Source organism: Pleurodeles waltl, chromosome 3_1 (genome assembly GCF_031143425.1).
Source record: "Pleurodeles waltl isolate 20211129_DDA chromosome 3_1, aPleWal1.hap1.20221129, whole genome shotgun sequence".
Lineage (NCBI taxonomy): Eukaryota > Metazoa > Chordata > Amphibia > Caudata > Salamandridae > Pleurodeles > Pleurodeles waltl.
This window is the reverse complement of record NC_090440.1, coordinates 150,180,624-150,207,845: the sequence shown is the minus strand read 5'-3', so window position 1 is coordinate 150,207,845 and position 27,222 is coordinate 150,180,624. Positions and strand designations below refer to the sequence as shown.

The following is a 27,222-nucleotide window of genomic DNA, read 5'->3' as shown; positions in this document are numbered from 1 at the left end:
GATGGCTGGGCACCGGTTTGTGGAGATATGGCAATTATGCATCAAGGATCGGAGTGGATCATAATGTGCTTTTGCCTTGAGTCAATTTCCTCCTGTAGTTTATGATGTAGCAGGTTCCACAGACCCATGCAGTGCTTTGCTAGGTGTAAATGTTTTTGGTTCCAATTCCGAGGGTTTCGGTACCAAAAGTTTTTGGTTTCGAAGCAGCTGTTTTCGGCGATTGCATAGAGCAATGTTTTGAGACCGAGGGTTCGGCTCTGAAGGTCGACGTGACTCTGAGACAGGAGAGGTTTACTCTGATACATGCAACCTGGAAGGTTTTTTTCAGGGCTGAGCTGAGGTTGGGCATCTCCGCCACAGATGGTCAGTGTCAACCATGGCCGCAAGGCAGTGGTGGCCCAGTGATAGCTTTAGGTGTGTCTGGAGTAGGTTGTCGACCATATGTGGTATGATAAGGTCGATGTCGAGGAACAGGGGGCACAGTAATGAAGGTTGGCTAAGGTGGAGGAAGGTCTTGCTTCTCGATGTCGGAGCTATCGTCAGGGGAGAAGGTACCTTCATCTGCAACTGATGCTTGTGCCTGGATCTCTTTTTGAAGGTCCTCGGATCCGAAGAAATCTTAGGTTTCATCTACGCTCCTGCAGGACAGCTCGAGACGTTGAGCTCAACAATCACGAAGAGTCTTCTTGGACCTAACGGAGTGGCAGGCTCACAGTTGGCCTCTTTGTGCTTGGGGTAGAAGCACAGGTTACACACCTGGTGAAGGTCGGTGCAAGGATATATGGCTTGACACAGAGGACAAAATCGAAAAGGCGTCTGTTCCATCACTGAGTAGGCATGATGCTAGTTGGAACACCAAGGAAAGAAGCTGTGCCCTGAAGGGCGTAGGCCCAAGCATGTGAATCTCTACGACGAAGTTGAAATTGTCAAGCCAATGAGAGAGAGAAAAGACCACAATCGAAACAATACCGACAGAGAATAGGTATTACTGAGAAATTTATGTGACAACACTGTTAAACCGGAGCAGAAGAGCACACTTCCAAATCCATCAGCGGAAGAAAGCAATCTAACAATGGAGTGGATGATCATGTGCATTACAAGCAAGAGGAGGAGTCACACTATCTTCTGACTCAAAAGACTTTCTATGCAGAAAAAGAAATTACACACATCAGAGCCTAACACTCGATTGCAGGATTATCCTAAACAAGCGTATCTACAGCCACGCATGCCTTGAACATGTAATTTCTAAGGAGGATTCACATGGTGAGGAAATGTGACACTGAAAAGTAAACTGTGAAGTGACGGATAGAGTGTCAGAGAGCAAAGGATCAAGTGAGCAAATGAAATGCGAGCATGGTAAGGAAAATCCACACATTCATTTACAGAATATTACCTCAAGTTCCCTTAGAGAATTATCACATTCCTTCTGGCCGGGAGCTTGCTGTGTACAAAGCGTGATCAATTGATTAATACTCTCCGTCACAGCTCTGGGGGACAAGAAGACAATATATGAATATTCAACGCAAGTAATTTTAAAAGAAAGTCTAAAGATCATGTTACCATAACAGATTAGGCAGAATACATCTATAGAAAAGAACTAGCGACAAATTGCTGCTTGCATTTTGGCTGAATACAGTGGCAGTGACTGGTGAGGAAGTTATGATCTTGGAGTACTTAGACCCTACTATTGTTGGTGAAGGGGGGGGACAGAACAAGAGTTTCTGGTACTCTGGTTGATTATGGAGCGTAAGTTACAAATACAATGGTAAAGCTGAATGCATCAGTCACTGGGAACTAGGAATCTGCACTTTAGGTTCACTATGGGCTCTTATAGTCATTGTGAAGGGCGAGTATCTTAGCATTTTGATCACATTGTGTACTTTGGGGGCTGGTCAGAATAAACTGCATGCAAATTGTTTCTTTGTGTAATGGCACCCAAGACATAAATAATAAAGGAATGCTGGCCAGAAAGCGTAAACGAAATGCATGAGTTGGTAAAACATTACCCTGGGTATTTCCATAGCATTTTAGTATTATCTAGAGAGCCAACTTCTGCCGCTCTGCTAGAATAAAGCATCAGGGTCTTCTAAAGATATACTTAAGGGATGACACCTGATATGGCTTGGGAAGGGGCCTCACTGCTTTCCAGTAATATTCCTGCCTGGCCATCACAGCTACAACATACAATAATGCCTTAATAATCTCTTGTGAATGTGCTGGGTGGGGAGCTCTCTTTCGCCTATCTTTTTGCTGTACTGCTAAGTTTCCAGGTGCTTAGGGGATGTGAAGTGATCTCCAGTGGCACCAAGAGCAGTACAGTAACTAAGAAAGCAGCAGTAAGATATTAGAGTAACTGGGACTGTGTTAATAAAACAAATAGAATTGCAGAAATATCAAAACAAGCTCTGCAATTGCAGTCCACCACACTGACAGGCTCCCCTGCAACAAGGACTAGAGCTTCTTTGAACCTGGATGGTCCAAAAGTACAGCGGTTGCGAATAGTAGCCTTGTGTAATGGGGGACACTATCAGCATAATTAGTGAGCCTCAATTATATTCAAGATCCAGTCCAGAACAAAAGTCCTTGAAATCAGCCACAGTTTTATGGCCAGAGGGCACCTTGGGCAGTTGCTATAACAGATCTGATGACAGCTCAGTGCAGGTCCTGAAACTGATAACAATGGGTCTGTGCGAGTACAAGGAACTGGGTCCTGGAAGAACCAATCACACTAGAACACTGAGGGCTGAAGTTAGGATCTGGATTACTTACTTTCACCGTTATTGCCAAGAAACCCTCAACATTTCAGGATCTTACTAACAATGTTATCAATCCAGCATAGTAAAAATTGTTAGGGGGGACTGAATGAAAATAATGCATAAAGGCAACACTTGTATACCTGAAGAAATCTGACTAGGAAAAGGGGGAGTAACTGTGAATATGAAGCTGACAATAAGCGACCGATGAGCCCCCAATCTTGAAACCCTTACTGAAAAAGCATAGGCACTGTACTAGGGCTGTGGGTGAGGCCAGAGACATATAGGCGGTCATTCTGACCTTGGCAGACGGCGGAGGCCGTCCGCCAAGGTACCGCCGTCAGAACACCGCACCGCGGTCAAAAGACCGCGGCGGTGATTCTGAGATTTGCCCGGGGCTGGCGGGCGGCCTCCAAAAGACCGCCCGCCAGCCCCGGGCAAATCAACCTTCCCACTAGGATGCCGGCTCAGAATTGAGCAGGCGGAGTGGGAAGGTGCGACGGGTGCAGTTGCACCCGTCGCGTATTTCAGTGTCTGCTAAGCAGACACTGAAATACGTTGTGGGGCCCCCAGGGGCCCCGCGGCACCCCCTACCGCCATCCTGTTCCTGGCAGGAGAACCGCCAGGAACAGGATGGCGGTAGGGGGTGTCAGAATCCCCATGGCGGCGCCATGAAGGATTCTGACGGGCAGCGGAAAGTCGGCGGTACACCGCCGGCTTTCCGCTTCTGGCCGCGGCTGTACCGCTGCGGTCAGAATGCCCGGCGGAGCACCGCCGGCCTGTTGGCGGTGCTACCGCCAACCTCCGCCATGGCGGTAATTACTGCCGGGGTCAGAATGACCCCCATAGTCTATTAACGCAATAGGGAAAACACCAGATGGAGCAGCTTCTCTGCTCTTTCAGGACCACTTCAGTACAGGTGTCAACATATCTGCTTATTAGCATCTTTCAATGTACAAATGCGGTCCTAAAACTGCTTTTAGGATGACATGTGATGCACCTCTTCACAACTCATGTTCACAGTGTGCAGTGATGCTAAGAGGCTGACCAAAATAGGTCACTTGGGGAAGAAAAAAAAATCACCAAAAATTCTCTCTGAAGTGTCACTGAAAACCAATTTGTGCAAAAGACAAATGTAAGAGGACCAGTGTGTAGAGGGCATACTGAGGGTATTGTTGGTGGCCTTATTTCTAAGAAGTAAACTAAGATCCAGCCTTCTTTTTTCTTACAGTAAAAGAGCATCTGCTTCAATACAGCTCAGCTTTAATGGACATGCTCTACATAGGATAAAAGGGGCTGGAATATTGGTCATTTCCATTCGGTGGATTTGATCTTCAGAGGGGGGGCCATATGTGAAATCATAGGTGCAAACTATATCCTTACATGGTCATACCATCTAAGTTACCTTCTGTAACACTGCCCTGGGCACAACGACTATCTGCCAATGACTGATCTTAATGTTTTACATATCAATCGAAATGAACTATTTTAAAAGAAATTTCCACTCAAGTACACAAAACACAAACCTTTCCTGTTTCTCTATTTTATGCAGCACTATAATGACTCTAAGTATCTTTCTCTATGCAACATTCTTTGTTCCTTATTAAGTGCTGTTGTTATTGTTCTATTTCATCAGAATTGGGACTGGGCACCTCAAGACATGAACAAAGTTTACTTTTCAAATAAGAAATAACATACTTGCTGATATACTGTACATGCATTATTATTGTCAGCGGAGCTGCCTTACTTTACAGTTTCCCATGTGCAAACTTTGCATGAGCTTAATTTGCAGCTAAAATGTGCTGTGAGTGTTATGCCTGTGAGTAGGATGGCTTTCTAAAGTGTGTGGTGTAAGTAATAGGGCCTCAACCCTACAGAGAAAGAGGGAGGTTGATAGGCCACCATACGTCCTCCAGGATCAGAACATCCCTTATCACAATAGGTATGTTGGGAAATGAACGAAATGCTAGTTTTAAACAAGGAGGAAGTTTCTCCTTATGAAAGAGGAAGCCTCACACACTTAATTGTGTCATCCTTCATCATCGACGACCTCTCCCCATCCTGGTAGAACGGTGCCACCAGGGTGGAAGTAACCTCCTGGTGAAGCTACACAGGAGGGAGTTCTTAGATTAAAGCTACTGGACAAGAAGCGGATCCAGATGCGCTAAAAACACCTTGAGGACTACTGGTATATTTACCTTTAATTGTGGTGTCCACAGGTATGACTAAAAACAGGAGTATGATGATACTGCTGAGCATAATGACTCAGCCCGCCTCAGCTAGTCGACATGTTTCTGCCCTCACAACGAGCCTATCCTGCTCTGGGGCATTCCTCAGGGCTACGGATCCCTATCTGGAACAGCATACGTCGCAGCCTAACTTATTGACTGTAAAACCACTCAAATCCTACCCGAGTGATGACGCTGGTGTAATGGCCCTAGATTATAGGGGATATTTGCTCCTGGTCTGGGAAGAGGACGGTGTCCTTTGTAGTCACACAGTCATTACAAGGTATATCGCGCTTCTGCAGCTAACAGACCCTGTATGTGCACGGCGTGGTCTCTTCCTGCTGCTTTTTACATGCTTTAGGTGTTCTGGCTTTGACTTTGTCTTTCAATTTATTTAGGAAATAAATGAAGACTCACCTCATTAAAGAACACTACACCATAATGCATTACATGAGAGGGTTTTGAGTAACAAGGCCTTATGGTGGAGCCTCTACGTCCATGGCATGAGATGGTTATGAGCAGCCAGGCATTACAGTGCAAACTGACATGTACATGGATTGAGCTGGTTGTGAACAGCATGGCCTTACAGTGCAACTTTTCATGCAAAGGAGTGGTTTTGAGCAGGCTGTCTTTACCCATGAGCTTTTCATGTGCAATGAGCGAGCTGCTTGTGAGTAGCAGGCCTAATTCTCCTTCTGAAGATGTGCATGAGGTGTACTAATTATATGAAGTTGATGCATGAGGTGTGCAGGTTGTAAATAACAGGTCATTGATATTACACCCTTACCTTGCGGCTGCTGCCAGGAGGTTCTTGGCATTTGGAGCCCCGGAATCCACAGACAGCGATTTTGCAGCTAGCAGAAGCTTACTGGATGCCATTGATATGGTCTTCAAGTTCCCAATGACCTGGATCTGGTCGTCTTTAGTCTAAGGGAGAAAAGGAAGATGCCTTTAGGAAGCAGCAGTGGGGTTGCACTAGGAACTCCAGATCACTTGAACCCCAGATCCCTGGGTCCTCACCCTCGTGCTGAAAGATATACTGGACAATTCGTAACACTGGCAACCATGTAAATGAGGTTTGGTTTGAACACGTACATGTCGAGCAGAGGGAGGATAACGTGCTTCTATGGAACAAGGCCTTGATTGTAATGCTGTGCATCCCCATGCCAGGCACACACGAGAAGAAAAGGTTCACTCTGGCCCAACTTGTGCCTCGGAGAAGCATAGTTCAATATTATGAGGGATCCCAGTAACACAGGACACATTATTCAAAGCATTACAAGGACAGCTCTTGCTTAGAAGTTAAGATAATGTGTATAATGTATTCCTGGATATTTCAGCTTTACCCCCATTAAAACTGAATAAAAGACATTCACTACATTAATTTTTGATTAAATGATAGTGCTGGCATACACAATGTATTCCACAAGGCAGAGGTTACCGGGCATTAATGGAAACAACATGGAAGCGTTTGAAACAAATGCCATTACCAAAAGAATGCATAAATGTGTTTTTGCAGAACATTATAATGAAACGAGGCTAGGTTAGTACTTCATAATTCCTTATTGTGGGAGATACACTGGATTTAGCCCCATTTCTTACTAATGCAAACAATAATTCTCGCACGATTTCCTCAAAACAATCACCGACAGAAGAAAACTTCTAAAGCCCTGATTATAAGTGAGCCGGAAATTCTGACCCCTCCATAAACCCGTTTGTGCATGGGTCGAAATTCCGACTTTACTGCACTCTGTTAAAAATGTGCATGTTAAACACGCTGTAATTTAACAGTTGAAAGAATATAGAATATTCCGTAACATGCAGATTTTGGTGTAATCGGGAAAAAAACTCCCATGTTATTCTCCAAAAGCTTGGAATGAGGCAATTTAGTGGACGTGATAAATTCCATACCCAGGGTAGTGGAACTGTATCAGCACCTTCCTCTGTGAGCTACAGGCAATCGGGGCGTAACTATTAAAAAAGTACAGTTGGGAATCGGAAGCAAGCTGTATGTTTCCGATTTGCACAATATAAGACGTAATTTCATTACACAGAGCATTGTTTGAACTTCTGCTTCTTGCATCCTATATCACAGGCTTGGATAAAACTAAAAACCTTCTGGACTGGACCTCTGGACTATTTCGGAGAAAGTAATTATATGGTAATGGAAGGTGTTGCGTCCATCAGCAGTACAGTGGGGCAGCTGGAAGGTAAATGTAGTTTTAACCACGAGCTGACCGATGGAGGAAGGGCCAACCTCTATACGGTGGCACTTAGACCAGGATGTGAGGGAATGTTTTGAAAGTGAGTCACATTGAGGTCTGGAGATGCTGCCCAGAGGAGGTCTAGGGCATATGGTGTGAGTAAGAGTGTCTACAACTCGAGAACTTCGTGAAGTAACTTTTGGATCGCTTATGACTTAAGGTGAGGGATCACATTTCTGCTCAACAAGATACCTATGGATTAATGGTTGTAATGGCACAGAGGAGGTTTCTTTAGTAACCTGATGCCATTTTGTGGCACATCCCTTTCTTGCAGCGCAGGCCTAATGGTCACAGGCTAGAAATAGCAAGTAGCATTACCAGTCACTCAGCAGATGAAAAGTAAATTATTTACAGGGGAATAAATGGCTTTCAATGCATACCGATGGGCCTGTATTGTTATAGTTATATATTTTTTTAAAAGTAAACTCTGAGTGTCGGTGTTCTGAGAATGCATGATACCAAATCAACCAGATAAAGACAGACTTCCCATCACGGTGACCCCTGCTTCATCTGTGAAAGTGTCTAAGATATATGAGGCTTTAGGACTCGCTACCAGCAAAGAGTCTTTGCTGTCAGTAACTTTGCAGAGGCTTGCTAAACTAGTTCTTTGGGGGGGTGGGGGGCACAGACTGATTACAAAGGCTCATTTAAATCTGCACTATTTCTAACATCAAGAAAGACCTTGCCAGAGATAAATGAATACTTTCTGTTACATACTGCTTCTCTGTCCTTACTTGTAAATAAAGAATAAGTCCACACCTTCTTACATTTAATGCGTTTTAGCCTCTCCCTGGCCTATTGACCTCCTTGGCCTACATCAGAGACGTGCAGTGCCCTTAGTCTCAAGAACATTTGTGGAACATCCCTTCTTGACATGCTGTAGCCTATGTTTAGACCCGGATTTGTGGCAAAAGCGGTGTCTCAATGGCAACAATATTTCAGTGTCTGACAATGGTAGGGTAGCTTCTGCTCTGGGGGTAGATACACAGCCTGCTCCCTATGTCAAATTACCTGCCAGCAGGGTGAAATTCGGTGAATAGTCAACCGTGGCTTGGCTGGCACCTTCAGTGCCCTGGACAATCTTTAGGGCTTCCCAAAATGCAATGTAGATCACGCTGCAAGGTTTCTCCCTTGTCACCGTAAGTTATACCAGTACCAAAGTATAAGTTAGTTTTTATGTTTACAAAAAAAATCCTATTAATGCCTTAGTATAAATAGCTCATGATATATTAATGAACTTGCTCTCTGTTGATGGACATTTGTTTCTCACCTGAGCTTGCCCAGCCATTTCTACACCAGCATCCAAAAACTCGTCGAAATCTTCACTGAACTTCCCGGAAGCTGCAGCCAGTTCCCCGCTCTGACCCCGGGAGGCGTGCACCACTTCTCCCGCGGACTGGTTCAGGTCTTCCGCCGCCTGGTTCAGCTCGCTCTGGGCCTCCTGGAAGGACTTGGTACTTGGAGGCAGCTTCAAAAGAGCAATAAATGAGTCACGATCACAGCTAGAAAAGCACTACTCACTCTTAATTCAGACTCTCATTTCTAACTAGGAAATATGACCCTAGAAACTACTGCATCAAGCGGTGTTCATGACTGCACAGAAGCAGCTGAAGGGTGGTGGCAGAACACAGCACAGTTAGCAAGTCACTGTCTTTGGATGTATTCAAGAAGGGTCTCAGGAGTAAAGACTGTCCATGGGAAAACTGCTAAGCAACCTGCAAATTCATTTTGAAAATGTTTAAAACAAAATAAAAATGCTGAATATTAGTAAGAATATGATAGTGTTTCATTTGCAGAAAGTGCAGGGTTTTTTTCGGTGACATGTACTTATCGTCTTATTGCCTGGTGCCGAGGACCCTAAAAGTGAGCAATAGGCCCAAACCTCAATCGATGGCCTATGCTGAGGGAGAGGGCTTTTAACAACTGGTATAGCTCGAGGCAGAAGGGCTAAAGGGATATTTGAAGATTCCATCGTCTGAGGGCAGAATGCTCCTAATTAACAAGCATTAGCAAAGCTTATTGGTCTTGGCAAGCTGGAAAGTACTGGCGTTGTCAATGGTATTATCTTTTAGCCATGTGTTATGGAGTGGCTAACGGGCGCCAAAGTGACCAGTGGTGGCAAGATGACTGAACGAGTAACGCTGTGGCAAGTTGCCTGAGTATTATCTTTCAAAGTACTAAAAGCGGTGTCTCGCACTGCCTTAAAGCGCTCAGGTAGGACCGGAGCGTGAACCCTTTAGAAGGAACAAATTGCAGGCATACCCCGTCAAAGAGACAGCACAAGTGCTGTCTAGCCAAGAATTAAAGCGTGGGATTCTTAAAAAAACAAGCATTGGCAAAGCCAATAGGTTTCAACATGCAAACTATTGGCTTTGTCAATGTGCTTAGCCATGTTGCTCAGCTGCGTGGTTGGCCATATTACAGCGTTTTTTTGTTCAACTGCTAGTGGGACGGCGGGCTGCAAGGCATCTTGGAGAGTGGGCGTTTAACACAAACTTTGTCAGGGAGATCAGCCACAGCGTTACTACAGTCCTAAAGAAGTTCGTCTTCGTCTTGCAACTGAAGTCCCTCATCCATGTCAGCAACCTGTCACCGTGATTTCTGTTTTGCTAACTTGGTCACCAGTTGCACAGCCTTTTTCCCATTTTCAAATGTGTAATTGTTCACTTTCAATCATCAGTGAACTTAGTGTGCGACAAATGACAACTAGCAATCTATGTTGCCATTTTGTGCTTCTGTACAAGGCTTCAAGCGGGCAGTCTAAAAAGGTGACATCATAAGCACAAGGGGCTGTTATCTTTTAAAACCATATGCAGTGTGCGCGCATCCAGGAGCTGACGCTCTATGACCAGAAGTGCGCTGCACGGCCGCCTTCAGCTCTAGGAAACAGAGTCCGCCATGTGCTTTGTAAGTCCCAAGCGCCACTGCAAGAGTCCCTCCTGGTGCCAGCAAGGTGTCCTCGTCCTAGAGCTCCATGCATAGCCCAACAGATGTGTGAATTTCAACAGTAAACTGTTCGTGCCTCGAAGGTGGGATGTGGCTCAGACATAAGTAGGTGCAATTGTTGACATCCTAAAATTCCCCCATGAGTAGCCTGTCAGCGTCTGTGCGCAGCCACGGACTCTCAAGGGACGTGAGGCTGCAGATGCAGAGTTAACGCCCGTCCTTCCTCATGGGGGAGCACACCTACCCACTCACCCTCTTGGTCAATAGTGCAATGTTGGTAATCACTCAAGAAGAACAGCAGTTTCTCATGCGCGTATTTATTTTCCAGGCAGCACAAACACAATACCTAACTCATGGCGGGCAAGAATGCCTCCAAGCAGTGCTTGAAATGGAAAAATTAAAGTGCCGGTACTCTGTGCAGAGTACCTGCTTGTTTCCGAGAAGTGCCGGTACTCTCCAATTAAAAGTATTACGTTTTTCTTTAATTGTGCCGGTACTCCCCCTCTCAAAATAAAAAAAGTGCCGGTACTCAGTACCGGACAGTACCGGCCCATTTAAAGCACTGCCTCCAAGGAAAAGAAGCGAAAAAGCCATAGCTCCGCAGAGCAGATTTCCGCGGAGGCAGCGGCAACGGTAAACGCCAGAAGAGCGATGCTGAGCCGAGTCACAGCAGCCCCTCTAGCAAGGTGAGTAACACAAACACAGCAATTCATGTGCTCCGTGTGTCAAACTTACTTTATGTTTTAATGCATATCCCACGCGTCACATTTTTTTTAATAGATGTGGGCGGTCGGAGGGTGGGAGAGAGGGAGGGAGATAAAACAAGATGGCCAGCATGTTAACACACATTTCAACGCGCACTGACTTGCGTTCAGTTAATGTTTGTGCATACAAACACTAACAAGTAACTAATTACCAAAAACCGGAAGGTATACTTCGGCCACGCTCCACCCGACAGCAAAAGCAGAACAGAAGAGCAGGAAGTCACCTGCTAGTCAATAAAAAGCAAGTAAGCACAGACAATGTTGGAGCACGTTGGAATGAACAAATGGGAAGTTCAGGTAAGTGAGGGACCTAAGTAGGGCTGAGATCTAAGTCCCTTTAAGGCTGTAGCACAGAATAACGTGCTATTGCAGGGAATCATTTGTTGATGAACTACAGCATGGAAAAAATAAACATGCTGCCATGCATAGCTCCTTACTGATCGTAAGAAGGATAAGCCAGGCCTTGTTTTCCTAAGAGAAGGCATAATGTCACAGTTCAAGTGAAATATGTCATTACAATTGAGCAGATGCATCCTTTTCTTAGAACAGGTGGTAACAGATGTCACAAATCGGCTGAAATCAAAGGCAGATTTTAACACAGCGATTGCAGGCCTTGTCCTGTGTACTAGTATGTTTTCAGGCTTTAGAAGTAACATAACCCACTATGAAGAAAACTAGGTGGAGGGCCAGTACTCATAATTTCAACAAAATCACCTTCTCATGTGTCAGGCGTTCATCCACCATTTTTTTTTTTTTTTACCAACTACATTCCAGCTCTTCCAGTATTGCTATTTGCACATTAAACATAGAACTAGAGGGCTGTACATGCAAAAAAGAGGAACAGAGGATCGGTCAGTGTACAAGTTTACCCGTTAAGCTCCCTGTGTTAACTGTCACTCACTGTTGCAATTTTTTTAGCCTTCTTATATGTAACATGATTTCAAAGTTATCTGTATTCATGTTGGTGATACTTACATGCTGTGTCAATCACAAGACATGTAAATATCACCCACATTCACATACATAATACTGAAATCATGTCATATTTACGAAGGCTAAAAACTTGTTCACTATCCACCTGGGTGAGACAGCAGAACCAGGGGTGTGGAATTTAATAAAATATCTACTTGTCCATGAAACAGGTTGCCTCTTAAATCGTCTTGTATTGTAGTGCGGTGACAAATTATGGCACCAGTCTCATTATATAGGAGCTCTGATAATAACCTCTGAGGCCAGGGCTAATACTGTAGTAGGGCTTGAATACTGTGCAAACCTACTAAACTGCATGTTTTAAGGATTCTCACCAGCTCTTCTCTAATTTTTTCCCATACTGAGAAAGGCTGGAAATTTACTCCAAACAAGGGCAGAAGTAGAAGTTCTTTCAGAGTTAGGAAAAAGTGGTTAGAGGGAAAGTAAACTTGTAAACGATCAACAGATTTTCGCATGGGCAAATCTACACACGCATATTTGCTTGTGCTAAAATATAGTTCATAATTATTTTCTAAGAGTATGATGTACTGATCTACTTCTGTAAAATCTTGTGAATTCATAAAAGTCACTAATGCAAGGACATGTACCATGGATGCACTTTTGAGACGTTCTTTAAGAATTGGGCTCCCAATTAGATCTAGTGTCAACCAAGACACTTTATTTTTATTACAATTTTATTTCTCTCTCTATCCATCTATCAGCTGGTTTTGCTGTGAGTAACAGCCTTCTGCTCTTCCACAATGAGCATATTAGCACACAAAGTAGTTTTGTTCAGGGACAGGAACTACTGTGGTAGTGTGCTTTCTGAGACCAAACATTTTCCTGCCTTTTGCCAATGGTTGTTACAATGCTTCCACAACAATAAAGTGTTACAAATTCCATGTCAAAACAAGACACACATTAACAAAACCAAAAGACTGACCACCAATGTATGATTGGTTGGCTTTGCCAGGGTTTGTTTATTTTCATGTTTCTCATAACCTTGTTGAAAATGGCTACACTGATTTTCCATTTGAATATTGTTTGGAAATACTAGCATTTATCAACACAGTTAACTAAATTATGCTTCAAAGAATTACTACCTAACATTTCACAGTAATTTTGCAAAATGTTTTTTTTCCTACAGCTAATCGTAAGTGAAGAAGTCAGTGGTGATGTTGCTGTAATTTATAAAGAAGTAATCTACTATGTTCTTATTTCAGCAAAATCACAACTCTGAGGAAACCATTTTTATTTCTTAATTGTCATTTGTGGACATTTCAAACTATGAGGCATGCATGTGAATCTGACCTTGTGTTCATGGTGGCCTGTTCAAATCAAGCGTTGAAGCGGGATGGGCTTAGGGGATAGAACAGGCGCCCTCGGTACACAGCGTCTGACATTTGATCTCAGTCTTTGAATGAACGCAAATGTGACAAGATAAGAACAAGTTTTACAGGCCTGCTTCCAGAAACGGAGCGCAGCTCGAAGGGAGTGAAAACAAGATCAATTGTGTGGATTGTTTTTCAACAACGAAAAAAGTAGTTCCCAAACAGATGCTAAAATGGTGACCATGGATTGATGCTGTACTTGGTCACTGCTCTCGGAGAGGGCTAAACACAGGAAGAGGCAAGACAAATGCATGCCGTGGACAAATGGAGAGAAAGAATAGGAGAGCGACAATGGAGTCAGCAAATGGGAAGCCTGTGAGCGGGCTGAAGCCCACAAAGTATATACAATATGTCTTGAAGAGACAGCACAAGCACCGTCTAGCTGAGACCTAAAAAGGAAAAAACAAAGACACAAAAGTTGGAATGTTGGAGAAGGCAGCCTATAAAATTAATTGTTACCAGGAGTCACTCCACTGTCTTCCAAGCAGCTCTCAACATTCCAATGTTCTATAAGAAAGACACCTTTTGGCTACCAATGTTTAAAAATGACTGAACTTCAGTCATAAACCCAATATTTTGCTTCAGCTGAATATGCAGTCATTTATCTCATTAATAAAAGCCACACAATGTTAAAATGAGTTTAATTATTGCATTAGAGAAAAAACTAAAATACATAAAGTTAAGAAATTAGAAATTGAATTATACAAGACATACTACTGCAAATTAGATAAATGAAAGAAACATGAAAAACAAAGTTATGAGAATGAGTGTATTGCTTTATGTAGAATGGATGCAAGTTTTGAATTTTAGTTTACTTATTTTTTCATGACAGGAGAGGTTGAATGGGGGAGCCAGTAGGATCAAATCATACACAGAACAGGTTTACAGAAGCATGATGGTGTTTTTATCTAGGCCGCTGGTGCGGAAATTGGGGTTTTATTTCTGTTAGCCGAAAAACACCTTTTGGTGGTATACTTACCCAACTAGTTGGTATATGGAAAAATATTCAAATATGAGAATCCAGATAACAATTGACATTTAATAAATGGTGTCAGAGAAGGTCAAACAAACTTCAAAGTTCAAATAAATGCTAATATTGTAACACTGAGTAACAACTCTAGGTTGCAATCTGATGATTTGGCTGGATTTCAAATACTATTTTGACTGTTGAAAGTAGTCTGAAGAACAAGTCTATTGTTTACCTACCTTGTATACAGTAATGGTATTGGGTTTTGAAGTATCTGTGCAAGACAATTAGGTTAGATTTGCTGATGCAAGTTGGGAGGATTCAGAGCTACATAATTTATCCTACGACCAAAGGGTTATGTAAAAATGAAGATGTTGAAAAGTATTACTTTTAAACTAAACAAATAAACAAACAATCCCAATTAGGTTTAAAGACAGCTGTCAAATAACTGCTGGTACCATAGATTATACAGTGAGCCCACTATGCAGTTTCAGAGAAAACTACAGACACCCCTCAACTTGCTGGTATTTGCAAAAACGTGTATATCATTTATAATTCCAACAGTTAGACCCAGATAGCCAAATATTGGTCAGTCAATTCAATATGTTTCTGCTTTTGTAGACATTTATCTTAAACATTTATGAAATTACTATGCTCAAGTATTCTGGGGAACAACCTTCACCACTGGAAGAGTAAAGATCTGATGGCTACATTAGAAATGCATTTCTTGCACATGTCCATCAGACACTAAAATATCATTAGGGACATTATATAATTACCTCAGTGCAAAATAAGCTTTAATATTTTCACAAAAAAATGACTGAACATGGCACATTTAATTTTGACCTTGATGGTAATTGTCACTTCAAAAACAAGATAAAGCAATGGCAAATTTATTTAGGAGGCTTGAGGGCACATGGATGAATAATTGAGCCAGCATGTAATTTTATGGCTTCCTTACATACAAGATTTGTTTTTATCTGACACTTACTGAATGGAATGCTACACTGGAAAAATCAACATCAACAAAGTTGCCCATCACATATCACTTTAGTGATGTGCACATTACATTGTAGACATTTGGATTTTTGTTAATGAAAATAAATTAGATAGTACTAGATCTCATACAAAAACATTCTTTCAAGCAAAGCCAGCACATCATTACAATTTGATCAGAAGTATTCTGTAAGGCAAATTTTAAGTCACATATGCACAAGCACATCAAGCAAATTTAGAAGGTTTTATCTTCACAGACAACAGTAGAAAACATGCTTCAAGTAGAGACAGAGAACATGAGAGAATAATTGTATAAGGTGAGAAAGGAGTGATACATTTTCAATGACTGCCAGAAAGAGTTAAGTCAGTCTGTCCTGGAATAGCTGTCCAGGTTCTGTGGGCAAGTAAGCTAACTGTGTGTCAATATGTCTTTATTTTCTCAGCTGTCATTTTGTTTGTTTAGAAAATATGTGATTTACCTTGGTCACTCTGCTCTGGAGAGGTCTTGTGAAACAGATGCTTCTTTCAGATATGATGGCTGAATGAGGTAAATGCCTTAGAAGGTCAGAAAAGTAACTGAGTTTTATGGAAACATGCATGGGGAAACAATGAAGATCAGTTAAGATGACTGAGATGTGGTCCAAATGTATAGTTCCAGCTAGAAATCTTACAGTTGTATTGAGAATTGCTTTAACCAGAGAGGGAGGATGGTATTTCATCAATATGGTATTTCATCAATCAACTAAGATTTGAATGGCTGTTTTTGAGGCAAGATGGGTTTTGTTCTTTGCTACGATTCTGTTTGAAGAGGACTACTTTGATAATGATCTTAATTATGAATTGTAAGAAAAGGCAGAGTGTAGGGTGAGGTACAGTGATTCGGCTTGAGAGCCTAACATAGGTTTGATACCAAGGGGGAAGAGTTTAATAAGCCATATTTGGGTAAATGTTGTGTTATTAAATGTTCAAGAAATGGTAAAAATAGATCCCCAAGGAAGACCATAGGTGACTGGTCATGCCAAAAGATCAAGCAGACTATCATCACAAACCATCATTTTCACCAGTTCATAAACACTACACTAAAACAGCAAGACTGAGTAACAGGAGAATCTAAAGTGTTGAAAACCACAATAAGATCCATCAGTGTCAATAAATAATAATAATCCCTATTATTCAGGACTTACACAGTGTCATGAGGCACCTGAAAATGAGCAGTCTCTGTCAGGTATAAACAACTGCGCGGTCTTGGACCCGCTCCATCCAGAGCTTTGCCCAGTGTTGCATGTGTTTGCAGCGCCTTGCTTGTTCCTGCTTGTGTCAAATCAAGTTGTTCACCTTTCCCATGTGGCAAAGCTCACCTGTCTGCTGGGTTCGGGTGTTGGTGGTTGCGCTGCAACCATCGTGTTTTTACCTGTCCCAGGAATGGTGCTTGGTAAACAATAAGAGAACCACAACTCCCAGTATACATTGTTGGCGGCCATCTTGGGGTGTGGTCGGGCTATAAATACCAGCCACACCCTGCCAAAGACGCTCAATATTCTGGAACCGGAATCGAGCGAGAGACAGAGAGCTTGGAATTCCTGCATCGGGTTAATTTCAAGGTAAAGAGTTGCAAAGAGAGTGACAAGCGGGTCGTACTCGCAACAGTAAGTTTGTTTCCAACAGGGGTTTCTTCCCTTCGTGAGCGCTTCCTAAATACGCTTGCATCTTTGATTCTTTGTTGCTCTTTTTCAGAGTTCAAATAGAGTTCAGGAAATATCATCGTATTACAGAAAGCGTACTCAACAATAGTTTGAAGGTTTATGTGATGTCTGAATCTTGGCACATAACAGTATAAAAACGATCTTTGTTTTTCTGTGTCTAAACAAACTTGAACAGATTATCTAAATATCGTTGGCACTGTTCCTAGTAAAAGATTTACAGTGGAAATTTAGAGGTTTAAAGGACATTGGATTAATCGTGTTTTATGTGTTAAAAGGAGATGATATTCTTTATTTACAACTAAGACTCAGTCCGTGTTTGCAGTGAGACATTTTTTTGATGAGAGTTCTTCTTAAATAATCTTTGTTCAAAAGATCGCTGCAATTTTGTTTAATGATAACCTCTAGAAAAACTTAGTGGTTTCCTTTTAGTGTTGTTAAGAGCATTTGATGGTAGGACCAAGTCTTATTTAGACTTTCTTTTGATATTCAGAAACTACTATTTTATATCAACACTAGATTTTATGTTTAAAAGGAGACAATTCTAATTACAGTTTTTTAGTGTGCTGCATTGTGTTGAAAACCTTTTGTTTTTCAGATCTCCTTCCCAGCTGTTCCCTTCCCCTCTTCGGGCACCTCCAACACTCAGCGCTATAAAGACATTCTGAGTTGGTGTTGCCGGGAGGTGGGCCTCTTGTTCAGCAACGCGTAGACTCCGAGGAATTGGATGCTCTGACAGATTAGTGAGCCCACGATTTAACATTCCTCTTGGTCTGCGCAAGAGTTGTTCAGGATGGCCACCTTAGAGGCTTTGATGAAGGCAATTACTCAGATTCAGAGAGAGTTATCAGAATCAAAAAATGTTACAGCTGAACTGGTTACAAAGGTAACTCAATTTCAGGCTAGGGTAGATGGAACAGGGGATGCACCCCCTCCACATTTAATGCCTTCAACGCGTACCAACACAACGGTTAATGTACCCACTCAGGTTCCGTTAGCAGCACCCGAAAGGTTTTCAGGGGATGTCGCCAAAGTTCAGATCTTCCTCACACAGGTGGAGTTACATTTTACGTGTCGCCCTGGTGCCTTCCTAGATGCGCAATCTCAAATTACTTTTCTTATCTCTTATCTGACTGGTGACGCAGCCACTTGGGCGGTTCCATTGGTGAGACTAGACAGTCCTCTATTGTATAATTGGCGTCAGTTTGTGAACAAAGTCGAGAAGGTCTTTGATAGACGCGCCATTACCATGTCAGCTGATAAAGAACTATTAGAACTGCGCCAGGGAAATAAAGATCTTATTTATTACTTATCACAATTCAACCGACTGGTAGTAGAAACTGCGTGTTGTTGAGAGCATTTGATGGTTGGACCAAGTCTTATTTAGACTTTCTTTTGATGTTCTGAAACTACTATTTTATATCAGCACGAGATGTTATACTATTAAAAGGAGACAATTGTAATTACAGTTTTTTAGTGTGCTGCATTGTGTTGAAAACCTTTTGTTTTTCAGATCTCCTTCGCAGCTGTTCCCTTCCTACTTCCCTTTCCCTCTTCGGGCACCTCCAACACTCAGCGCTATAAAGGCATTCTGAGTTGGTGTTGCCGGGAGGTGGGCCTCTTGTTCAGCAACGCGTAGACTCCGAGGAATTGGACGCTCTGACAGTCTCGTGCTACATCTCAACCTGTAGCTTAACTGGCATGTATTTACAGCCTTGTAGGTAGTAATATTAGCTGTAAGTAGAAGTGAGACAACATTTCCATAGTTTACAGACTGATTTGATATTAGCATCATCCAAAGGGTCTAAATGAATAACTTGAATCTTTCCAAGTACAAGACTGGATTCGAAAAATCTTGCTATAGATTGTACATGCCAACAGATGGCAGAATGTTGTGGTTTCTTATCTTCACCTTATCTGCACATCAGTACTTATGTTCCGCCTGCAAATCCTTGATTTGCCTTTTCCCTCACTCCTCTTCCTGTTCTAATTGGATCGTTCCTATTGGAGTTTATTTAGAATGTTGGAAGTCTGTCAGATCTGCCCTGTGTGACGAGACTGGAGACACTTAACCCTGACCCTGAATAAAGTAGCTTAACTCATCTGGATTACTTGCTTTCATCACTGGTGATGAAGATCAGATGCTGAGTAGGGTGCAGTGAAATGTCTTCACTCCTATAAACTGACTTTCTCACAGTACTCTGCCTCTCCAAGGAAGTCTTCGTTATCTCCTTCATGGTCTCTGAATTGTCGTCCACAGGCAGGTATATTCTCCTTGAACATGCCAGGAGTTGTCCTCCTCATCGAGGCTCCAGTTCTTTTCAGATCCTGAGCAGTTGCAGGACTGTTACCTCAGTGGATTGCAAGGCTGTTCAAGACACCCTCAGAGACCAAATTGTGTCTCCGGTTATTTGAGACGTTCTCCAGTGTAGCTGAGAGCCCAGGCAGAATCGTTCCTGGTTCCATCACTGGACCCGTTGATGGTTGAGAGCTTACAGTGGCAAAGTTACTTCCTGTAGCTTGCAGTTCTTGGGTGATCTACCTCTGATGCATTTGTTCCTTCTGTACTCTCACTGCATCAGCAGTCACCACCCCTGACAGGTTCATCTGAGGTGTTGTTCTGGCAGTGTCAACTTCCTAGTCCGCTTCAGTTCAGTCATCCCTCGTGGCTATCAATTTTGTGGTGTTCATTCAGGAGGCTTCAGGAGTGTCCATTACTTTTCTTGGAGTGCCGCCACCCCCCTCTCTTCAGGTTCTCCTCAGCAGAGGAGCGTGTTGTAGCATCTTCCAAGGGGCAGCTGCAGTTCAGCTGGATCCTTCTCTGTCGGCGACTCAACTGTGGCCTACAAACTCCTTGGATTTCCTTCAGCGGTGTTTGTAGAAGCGTAACTTTTTCTTTAGGTGACACTGCTCTCTTCTCAGATTTTCTCAAAGGAGTAAAATCTTGTGGCAACTTCTGAGGGGCTACCTATTCCTTTGTAGGCGCCACCCTTTTCACACAACTGCTTCAGCATTTTCACTGCTGCAACACTAACCTTCACTCTAACAACCAAGTATTGTATAGCAATATCTTTTAAAAGAATGAATGTTTAACTCTTACTTTACAGGTTTTGTCTAAATCTCACAATATATTATGCACTGACAACTCTATACTAATTTCCGTACATTTACAGTATTAATTCCCTACATTGAACTTTCGTACATATTTGAATATAATCAAGAGCTCACTATTCATATCACTATTTGTTGCAACACTGCTACTTTCTAATTAGAGTTTCTCTCCTTTACATAATTACTATAATATTGGGTTAATATTTCTCATACCTAATTAGTCAATTTGTAATCTTGTAATACTGTACATGTTTGAAAAAGTTACTTACCTTCGGTAAATCCTTATCTGATAAAGACTGTCTAGCCGCAGATTCCTTCCCTTTGAATACCCTAAGGTGTCAGACTGGATACAGAAGATTTTCAAGCAGTACCCCTGAGTGCAGGTAGATGGCGTCATTCCGGTCTGTGTCGGCAGCGCTGAAAGTGACGTGTGCGGTACCCACCTAGGCACCACCTCAGGGGGCTGACAGTTACTTTTGCAACACTCCACGCCAGGAGTGTGGAGCCAGGATGAGAACTGACCATTGGTGTGGAAAAGACTACAGCCCAGGAAAGGGTGTCACTTACACCTGAATCAGTTTGCAGAGTGGGGAGGTTGGGAGGGTCCATAAGGAATCTGCAGCTAGAGATAGTCTCTACCAGTTAAGGCGTGACCAAAGGTAAGTAACTTGTTCATCTAATAGAGACTTCTAGGCACAGATTCCTTACCCATGAATAGATAACCAAGCAATATCTCCCCGGAGGTGGGTCTGCGAACTTGATTAAATCAAAAAATCCTGCAGGGCAGAAGGGTGAAATGCCTGTCACGACAGACCAGTCTGTCCAGGCAGTAATGATTTGTGAACGTGTGCATTGATGCCCACTTCACTGCCTGACAGATGTCTGGGAGAGGAACGCCATGTGCTAACACAGTGGTTGCAGCTTTGGCTCTGGTAGAGTGAGCCTGCAAGCCCTTAGGGGACTGTTTCTTGGCCAACGCATAGCAGATCTTAATGCACAGGACAATCTATCATGATATGGTCCTCCTTTGCACAGCTTTCCTCTTTTTTGCTCACTCATAGCCCACAAAGAATTGATTGTCTACCCGGAACTTCATTGTGCAGTCAAGGCAGAATAACAAAGCTCTTATTGGGTCAAAGCGGAGAACTCTCTCCTCTTTTTTAGAGGGATGAGGTGGAGCATAGATGGAGGTGGATGGAGGCAGGGTGAAGTTCTGGCCTACATGGAATGGAGTCACAACTTTTGGAAGGAAGGAGGCATGTGTCCGGAGAACCAGCGTGTCTGGGTAAAAGGTGGTATAACGAGGATGAGCAGAGAGAACTTGCAGTTCGCTGACCCTCCTGGTCGATGTTATGGCCACTATGAAGGCAGTTTTGATTTTTAATAGCCTAAAAGGGATATTGGGCAGAGGCTTAAACGGTGCACACATGAGAAAGATGAGGACCAGGTTGAGGTTCCACTGAGGCATGATGAAGGGCACAGATGGGAACATATGTTGTGGATCTTCAAGTAACCCAACCACAACAGGCGACTTAAAGAAAGAAGGCTGGTGCGGTAACTGCAAGAATGCCAAGATGGAGGACAGGAAACCCTAAACTGTGCCCAAAGCAGAGCCCTGCTGGGCCAAAGACAATGCAAACAGGAGAACTCATGATAGAGGTGCATATAGGGAGTCAATAGTTTGGGAAGCACACCATGACACAAATATCTCCCAATAGCAGGCGTATACTGACTGGATAGAGGGACGCCTGACTGCCAGATATAATATCACTAACATCAGGAGGAAGAGCAAAAGCTGTCAACTGTCGCTGATCAATCTCCGTGCATGGAGGAGGAGGGTGTGCAGTTTTAGGTGAAGAACCCTGCCCCATTGCTGCAACAGAAGATCCTCCCAAAGAGGCAGCCTGACTTGTGGTCCGATGGTCATGATTAACAACTCAGGTTCCCATTTTTGGTGAAGGCATACCACTAAATCCTTAACTTCTTATATATTTTTCACTGGGTGATCACCTGATTTCTTAGACAGTGCACATTTTTATACCATGTTCATTCTATACCTTCCAGCCTTGATAACGTCACTTTGTGATGAAACACGTGTTGGCTGTCAAGTACAAACCAACTATATTGAAGAATTGTACATAAAGCACGAATGGAATTGGAAAGAATAATTGTCAACACAAGACTGATCTATTTGAAATATATATGACTTTCTATTATTCAATTGTACTGAGTGTATTGGTTGTAATGTGTAAAGATCTGGATCATGTTGGGAAGTTTCCCCTAATGATGTTCCCACTGCGCCTTCAGGTCCCAGCCCCACTGAAGAGCCCACATATGCCAGCGGGCATGTGTAATCAGCAGGATGCAGGAGGACATGAGGCCCAGCAGCCTCAGAGTCAGTCTCACTGAAATCCAGGACAGAGTCTGAAACAATAGGGTGACAAAGCCTGAATTTCCTCGACTCACCACCGGGGAGCATAAGCCCAAAACTGCACCATGTCCGGCATTGATAAAAGGAAGCATCTGAGAGGGAGTCAGGTGCGGCTTCATCATGCTGATAAAAAACACCAGCAAGTGCAGGAGGTTTGCCATTGTGTGAGGTTGGCTGACAACTGCCTGTGGTGAGCCCGCCTTCAACAACCAGCCGTCGGGGTAGGAGAAGACTGAAATCCCCGACCTCTAAAGATGAGCTGCAACCACTGCCAACAATGAGGTGAACACCTGATGGGAGTTGGTAATTTAGAAAGGTAGCACAGCAAACTGAAAATGCTTGTGGCCAATTGTGAACTGCAGATAGCGTCCGTGGGCTGGCAGGACAGGGACCAACACTACTATCTAGTCTCCCAGATCTAGGGCAGACAACATTTAGGAGAGCATGCTGAATGTCTTCTTCTTTTTCAAGAAGAGGTTGAGAAGGCAAAGATCTAGGATAGGACAAAGTACTCCATCCTTCTTTAGCACCAGAAAGTAGCGGCAATAGCATCCACAACCTACTTCTGATGCAGGCACCCTTTCTATGGCTCCCTTGGCCAAGGGAGTCTGCACTTCTTCATGGACTAAGCACATATGGCACCACCAGCCATAAAAGGCTGAGAAGCCTGCTGGCCATGGTGGATGGGTGGGTATGGGTGCGGTTGGAGACTCCTTCTATAGCCAGAAAAGGGGCAGAAGGCAAACTGGGGTTGACAAGCAGCCATAGACAAACTCAAGGACCTGGCCGGAGCCCTGCAGTCCTTGACACGCACTAGTGCTAAATCGGCCTTGTCTCCAAGGATGCACAGGCCATCAAAGGGCATATCCATGAGGGAAGCCTGGATATACCCCCAAAAAAAACAGGTGTTCCCAGCCAGGCATAGCGCCACAAGGCCACCCACGATTAAATCTATCTAGTCAGCGAGTCAATCGTGTGAGGTCCACATTAGATCGAGAACATGGACTCCTCCAGGACCAAAGGCAGCACTTGCGTGACCAAATCCCACAGTGTATTGGAACAACAGGCATGAGGTGTTCTCTGACCACAATGTCAGGCTGGTGGAAGAGAATACTCTCCTGCCGAAGGTGTCCAGCCTCTTGGATTCCCTATCTGGATGAGTGGTAGGGAATGCACCAAGGTGAATGCAGGATGAGGAGGCTTGGACCACCAAGCTCTCTGTGGCAGGGTGCTGTGTAAGAAAACTGAGATCCCCTGGAGCGAGGTGATGGCAGTCTTCCTATTCAAAAGAGTCATTGTACAGGGGCTGGACCAGGTCCCAAGAAGGACGTCTGTAAGGGCTTCATTGACACCGACATTTGCCTGTGACAGACCTCACATGGTTTGAAACCAGTCGGTTTCTTAGGAGACATCTTCACACCAGGAGATAAAATCTCGAAAAAAAAGTCATCAAAAAAGACTAATCAAAAAGTGACGGATCAACGCTATCGAGCACAGAAATTAAAGAACTGATGTCAGCGCGAGGAGGTGGCACCTTTATAGGTATCGAGCATGACACTTCCAGCATGGACAACGCAGAGCCGAATGACTCCACCTACCAGCACACCGGGATGCTGCTGAAAAATCACCCAGATCCAGTCTGATGCCTTGGGATAGTCAAAGGTAAGCAATCTGCAACCAGAAGTCTCTACCAGATACATATTCATTGCATTTCCTCCCTTGTTCTCAGTCTTCCTCATCATGGTGGCAGCCAGCATGAGAGAACCTCTGCCTTTTCTCAATGAAGTGTGAGAGCCAGGCTTGCCTTGGGAAAGATGGATTCAATTGTTTGAAACCTATCTAATAGCCATAGCAGTGGAAAAGTTTAGTCCCATGAGAAAACAACCTGTTTTGTTACACAATATTGGAATACAGGGTAGAAAGATATATGAAGAATTTCCCACATACACAATAGAGGAAAGGGGGGAAGGAGGAGAAGCCCTACAAGATTGATATATACAATTACTCTAAAGACACTTGAAAATTACTTCAATGAAAAGATTAACGAAGATTAACATAGATTTGGAGAGGCATAAAAGTTATTTTATAAGGTTCAAGAAAAAAATTGAAAAATGGCTTATTATACTGACGTGGTTAGAGGACTTTTGACGGATTCATTGATACAGGACCAGTTAGAAAGATGTACTAATGATTCTAAAATTCAAAAAAACTCCTTGTTATGACTCTCAATCTAAAAGAAGGTTTAGACATAGCTATAGGTAGTTAGCACACTGCCATGTACATAAAGAAAATGAAAGCCCTTCCATAACATTCCAAGAATCTAAATGCTGTCAATAAAATACAGGATACTAGTGAAGTCAACAAAATAAGTAATATAAAACTACAAAAGTAAAAAACAAGAAATAACAAGATCTGACAGATTTAAATGTTATAGGAGTGACGACACCAACCATTTAGCTACTTATCTCAAGTGTCATGCAAAAGGTGTAATCTGCTGGAGGTGTAAGAAAAGAGGCCATTTCACCAAGCTATGTAGAGACACTGAAAACAAAGAAATAGATGTAACCAGATCTATGAATAATGACAACAGAATTGCTTCCATGTGAATTCCATATAAACGACTGAAGGTGTAAACTATCTGACTTGTAAGAGTGCTCTAGATGTAGTAAAATTCAACGTTTGTAAGGCTCATGCTCACCTTATGCTCCTATAGATAAGAAAACATTTCAAGAGAAAGTTGTGGGAAAGAACAATGTATCGAACTCAAACCAGGGGGTTACAATAGAGACTAATACAATTTATTAGAATGGGAACACCAAAAAGATTTAGGTATAAAACTGGATCCAAATAATTTAGTACAAGTACAAGGACATTTGTGAAGACTTCCCTGAGGTTTTTTCTGAAAGATTAAATCTGCTCAATGACTTTATGCACAAAAACAAACTAAAAGATAATGCTATGTCAGTGGTGCACATAACACAATCTATTCCATTGCACATGAAGGATTCAATTAAAAAATAACTGAATAAATTATAATCTCAAGGAATTATAGAAAAGATTGAAAGCTCAGAGTGGTTAACCCCTATTGTAATAAATAATTTTAAAACAAATTGTTTATGTGTTGAGTTGAGCGATGTCAACTCCAGTATTTGGGTGGACAGCTATCTATTTCCATGAATTAACGAAAGGTTAAGTCTTATAAAAGATGCTAAATACTTTACTGTACTAGATCCCACTTCTGCATACCACCAGGTGCCACTTCACTCAGATTCAAAACCCATCATGTATTTTACCACACCTTCTTGGGACATACAGTTACTGCAGAATGCCTTTCGGGTTAGCTTCTGCAGTGGGAGTTTTTCAAAAGGGTGATCCAACACATTTTAAAAGGCTGGCATAGTGTTGTGCTTTGAAGACATTTTGATTTATGGATCATCTAAAATAGAGCACCATGACATCATGAGGACAGTATTAACCAAACTTAAGGGAACAGAGTTAACAATTAACCCTGCAAGATAGGGGTAACGTCTGTTGATTACGTAGGACACACAATTTCTAATGAAGGAATAAAGCCCAAGTTCAACCTAACTGATTCACCAAAAATGCCCGGTCGCCATTTAACAAGAGTTAAAATCTGGCACGTTTTTAACATTTGTTTCTGCTATCGTCCAACCTCTATGATTACTGCTCAAGAAAGGTACCACCTTTGAATGGAACACTGTTCATACAGATGCCCTACAGAACGTACAGAATAAAAGAAGCTATTGTTAATGCACCCAGTGTGATTCATAAGACCATTTTAACTACGGATGCATGTAATAAAGGTATGGGGGCCACTTTCTCCAAGTAGCAAATGGAGTAGAACACATAGTGGCTTTTGCATCAAGCACACATAAAGGAGTCAAGTTAAAATACTCTAAAGTAGAAAACTGAGAGCCAGCTTCTGAAATATCCATCATTTCAAATTTTATTTGCAGGACCTTTCCTTTCTATCGAGGACAACAGATCATAAACCGCTGATCCCAGTACTATCCACCAAAAATATAGAAAACAGCACTCCGAGAATATCTAGATGGTTTTCAGACCTGCAAGGATACAATTTTTAAATGTACAAGGAATGATACATCATATAGCTCACTGGCTGTCCAGAATACCAATTACAGAACTTGTACAAAACCTCTCCTCTTTAGAGGAAACCATGCTATCTATCCACATTCCTGCCGTCCTAGAAGAAGAGTGGGTGAAGGATATGGGCGTGGACAAAACAGTTGTCTGTTAAAGAGAAAAAAATGACATGCCAGGCCTGAAAGTAGCAGGGTATTGAGTGTCTACAGCCATTTTAGAATGCAAGAAACATGTTAAAAGCCAACAAAATCATATCATCAAAAAATATGAAAGAACATATCGCAGATATAACTCACAGAAAACACTTATGAAGAAACATGACTAAAAGTAAAATTAGAGCCGAATATTGGTTCTTATACATGGTCAAGGTGATAGAAACTAAAGTAAGAGTTTGCCATGCTTGTTGAATGAGTAATAAGACTAAGGTCATGCGTAAAACTCCAAGTACCCTCCAAGCCGTGAGACAAACTGGGGTTAGGCATTGTAGTGAGAGTAAGAAGGAAGTCTAGATAATTAGATGACAATGCAGTTTTTATCCACTCAGGTACTTTATGTACTTATTAAGGGTAGGTACCTT

The 27,222-nt window shown here is 42.6% G+C and overlaps 1 protein-coding gene across 6 annotated transcripts in view; it reads right to left on the bottom strand.

Annotated features, from left to right (window-relative positions):
- The window catches only part of TLN2 (talin 2), a 1,094,076-nt gene that overhangs the window by 269,782 nt on the left and 797,072 nt on the right, over positions 1-27,222 (bottom strand). For all 6 annotated transcript variants that reach the window (XM_069221982.1, XM_069221985.1, XM_069221980.1 and 3 more), the window contains 3 exons: positions 8,516-8,713; positions 5,769-5,908; positions 1,394-1,487 (listed from right to left, as the gene is read on the bottom strand). In XM_069221982.1, coding sequence (XP_069078083.1) covers positions 1,394-1,487; positions 5,769-5,908; positions 8,516-8,713 — 432 coding nt within the window. The remainder of the gene's footprint in view (positions 1-1,393; positions 1,488-5,768; positions 5,909-8,515; positions 8,714-27,222) is intronic.